General features: G+C 42.2%; 1 protein-coding gene across 1 annotated transcript; it reads left to right on the forward strand.

The window, feature by feature from the left end:
* Positions 1–246: 246 nt before the first annotated feature.
* On the forward strand, positions 247–1,323 carry LOC134626820 (4-galactosyl-N-acetylglucosaminide 3-alpha-L-fucosyltransferase 9-like). The gene has a single exon (XM_063472741.1). The coding sequence runs from the start codon at positions 247–249 to the stop codon at positions 1,321–1,323; it is 1,077 nt and encodes a 358-aa protein (XP_063328811.1).
* The last annotated feature ends 2,775 nt before the right edge of the window (positions 1,324–4,098 follow it).

A 4,098-nucleotide genomic window follows, 5' to 3' on the forward strand; every position in this document is an offset into this window, starting at 1 on the left:
AATCCCCACAATCTCTTCTCTTGCTTGGATTTCAGCATTCAGTAAAATCCACCAAATTTGTATTGCAATATTGTGTAGAAGGCTTAACACTTTCATTTATTATGTAAACTACTGCACTAAACACACAACTGTATATATTCATACCACTAAGTGAACATGATAAGGTGATCAGTCTTGATGTTGTGTCCTGCTGACCATGACATTACTGAGTTTGTTCTCTGTGGTCTGTCGTTTTTAGAACACAGTATGGCATCTGGATCTTCTAACGGAGTCCTGCGACCCCTTCTCCTCGGTATACTTGTACTGGGAGTCTTTGTGACTCTGTTTGTGATGTATTTTAAACCTTATACAAGCTGGTTATCAGTTCCTGTAGAGTCAGTGTCAGAACACGTGAAGAACCTCATCTCCACCAAGAGTGAGCAAAATGCCACCATTGTGCTGATCTGGCTCTGGCCCTTTGGCAGTAAGTTTGACCTCAGCGTCTGCAGCTCTCTTTTTGAAATTGATAATTGCTTCCTCACAGCAGACAGGAATCTCTACGATAAGTCACATGGGGTCATCATCCATCACAGAGACATCAGGGGTGACCTGTCCAATCTGCCGCAGCTGCCGCGGCCATCTTTTCAGAAGTGGATATGGATGAACCTTGAGTCGCCAACACATTCATCCAAACTGTCTGGGATAGAGAAGCTGTTCAATCTGACTATCAACTATCGTCAGGATGCAAACATTGGAGTGCCTTATGGGACCATCGTACCAGCAGAGGGGGAGGAGAATTTTGTACCACCCAGTAAAAACAAGCTGGTCTGCTGGATGGTGAGCAACTGGAACCCACAGCATGACCGTGTGAAATATTTCAATGAGCTGCAGAAACATGTTAAGGTCCATGCATATGGACGAGCGTTTGGAAAGTACATTTCTGACAATGACTTCATGCCAACCATCACCAGCTGCAAGTTCTATCTGTCCTTTGAGAACTCCGTCCACAAGGATTACATTACTGAGAAACTATTCAACCCACTCTCAGTAGGAACAGTGCCAGTGGTTCTGGGCCCGACCAGGCAGAACTATGAGAAGATTGTCCAGGGAGACGCCTTCATTCATGTCGATGACTTCAGCTCACCCAAGGACCTGGCTGATTACCTGCTGCTTCTGGACAAGAATGAGGAAATGTACCTCAAGTACTTTGAGTGGAGGCGACACTTTAAAGTAAAGAAGGTCCAATTTTGGGCAGAACATGCATGCCTGACATGTGATTATTTGCGTAGGCACAAAGAATACAAGGCATTCAATGACCTCGATAAGTGGTTCTGGGGCAGCTAGAGAGTTAAAGGGCTGTGAGGGTCTTGTCACGTTGTTGAACCGAGTGCTTTAAAAGTTTTGTCCTTGGGTTAACATGAAGGGTATTTTCTGTTCTGTCCTGAGCAGCTGAATGGTGTTTTTCTATTGCTTTAGAGGCCCAATAAGATATATAGCTTGTTCTTTTTCTTTGAATTCTAGTTGCTGTGAAATTGTGCCAATTCTTTTTTTCCTTTTGAATGAACATGACCCCATTCACAATACACGCTTTTGTTTTAATATCATCGTCATCATCATCATCGTTTATTTATATAGCACTTTAAAATCACACAAGGCTGACCAAAGTGCTGAACAATAGAAACATAATAGATGCCATAAGAATAATAAATACGATAAAATAATAAACATAGCGAAAACAATAAAATATAAGTAAATACAAGTCAGTCAACCACTGAGTCAAAAGCCAGTGAATAAAAATGCGTTTTCAATCTGGATTTAAAAACCAGCACTGATGTCGATTGCCTAATGTGAAGAGGAAGATTATTCCAAAGCTTAGGAGCCACAATAGAGAACGCTCGGTCTCCTCTCAGTTTCAGCCGTGATTTGTGGACTGAGAGCAACAGCTGCTCAGCTGACCGGAGCGAACGAGTGGGGACATAGGGCTTCAGCAAATCAGACATATATGCAGGTGCCAGACCATTTAAAGATTTAAAAACCAATAAAAGGACTTTAAAATGAATCCTAAATTCAATTGGAAGCCAGTGCAGGGAGGCCAGGCCCGGAGTAATGTGCTCAAATTTCCTTTTACCAGATAAAAACCGTGCCGCAGCATTCTGTACTAGTTGCAGGCGTGTCAGAGTGCTGTGGGGATTCAGAAAATTTTTATTCCTACTATATAATCTGCATTATTATGATTGCATTAAGAACATGTTTTACAGCATTGTTTATTAGTAATATTGTTTACAGGGTTCATATTGCATTTAATATGTTTGTCATCACATTCGTTCTATTCACAGGTTTAGTTCATTTTATACACATTGCATATCTGTGCTTGTTTAGAGTTGATGTTCTATCCAAGAGGGTTTTAAGCTTCACTGGTGAGAGTGTCCAGGTGATACATGTTGAGGGAAGATGAGAACATAGCAGGTTAATTGCATGCATGCTTACAATACACATAAATCTAGTAGCAGGCCTGAGCGAAGGCCCAAGTGTCTTCTGCTTCTTATTTGAGACCTGCGCCAATTCAGTTTACTTAGTGATTGATGACGAGGGTCCATTCCATTAGATTTCCATTAGTGAGGGACCCAGGAAAGGAGCAGAGACCACTTAAGCATGAAGTGTTTTCAAGTGGGAGCTGGCGTTTTATTATTGGACCACCTAGATGACATGAGGTTATTGTCTGATTTGCTGAGTCAGGGGATGGCTAGAGAGGGTCAGAGCGAAGGCAGTGGACCTGGGAATGGTGGTTTCGGGGCCCATGATGCCATTAATGGATCCAGAGGTGACAGAGTGGGTTGAAGAGTGACTCAACGGAGTGTGGTGACCCTGTTTGTGAACAGGGTCAAAAGAGGGAGTGTGGAATAAGGAATATTTTACTGCTACTTATACTTATTATTGGCATTATCATTGTATTAATTAACATTGCATTAAACCACATAACAAGCATTTGTGATAATACATATAATCAAGAAGCAGGCTTGAGCAAAGGCCTGAATGTATTCAGCAACCTGCTGCACTAGAGCTTGCTTGCCAACAGGTGACAGAAGAAGTTGTCCAGTCCATGGGGACCTCAAAGGCCTGAGATCATCACCATATTTGAAAGAGGATGCCAGAAAGGGGAACTTCTGTGTCTGCATTTATTTCTTAGAATAGATCATTGTCTGTACAAGGGGCAAAGAATGTTCTTAAGATGCAAATTATGTGCTTGTAAACGCAAGAGGGGGTGTTATAATACCCTGACAATATAAAAACAATCTGAAGTGTATTTTTGGGTGGGGATTTACGACTGATGGTTTCCAGTGTACGTCTCCCCACGCTGCGTGTATTCATTAAAATCAATTGTTTGATCGACCTCTTCTGGACTATCATTGTTTTACTCTCGTCCTCAATTTCGGACCCGTAACATTTGGTGCATTGGCCGGGGGTTGAGAGAGGGAGAAAGTTGGAGATTGAGACCGAGAGGGTCCGAGGTGCTCAAACGGGCAGACACGAGTCAGTGGTCGAAGTGAGTGGACATAAGCCGGCTTATTCAAAGGTAAGGCACTACCTGTTGAATTATTTCCAAACTGTGCCAGATTGACTATTACAAAATTAAAAGTCTACTCACTGAAATTACTGGTAAAGGTCTGTTTTGATTTTGGTGAAAATCTCATGAGAATGGAAGTTGAAGTAATGATAATGAAGTATAAATGACAGTACTGAGTAAAGAGAATAAAGGAAAGAAATAAAAAAGTAGTTGGACTGCTGAGAAGAGAGAATTTAGTGTGATAGGTAATTGGTGAAGTATTTGTGACAGTAAAGTGTCAATTGAATATAAAGCCGGGCTTGGACATCAATAGGATTACTTGTGTGATTTTAGGTGGTGTTTTCAAATTAATTAAATTATCTTAGGACGGGAGCTGGGCTCCTAGGACTGCAGCAAGTTCAGGGGTGGGAACCCCCTACCTTTTCCAGACGTGGGAAAGGGTCCTCCGGCGTGAGGTTATCCCAGGTGGCACCTGCCAATGACTTGGGACCTTGGTTCAAAATAGCCACTGGTATTTACCAGGTTGTCGTCCGGGACGGCATTCTGCAGTTTTT

Source organism: Pelmatolapia mariae, linkage group LG4 (genome assembly GCF_036321145.2).
Source record: "Pelmatolapia mariae isolate MD_Pm_ZW linkage group LG4, Pm_UMD_F_2, whole genome shotgun sequence".
Classification (NCBI taxonomy): domain Eukaryota; kingdom Metazoa; phylum Chordata; class Actinopteri; order Cichliformes; family Cichlidae; genus Pelmatolapia; species Pelmatolapia mariae.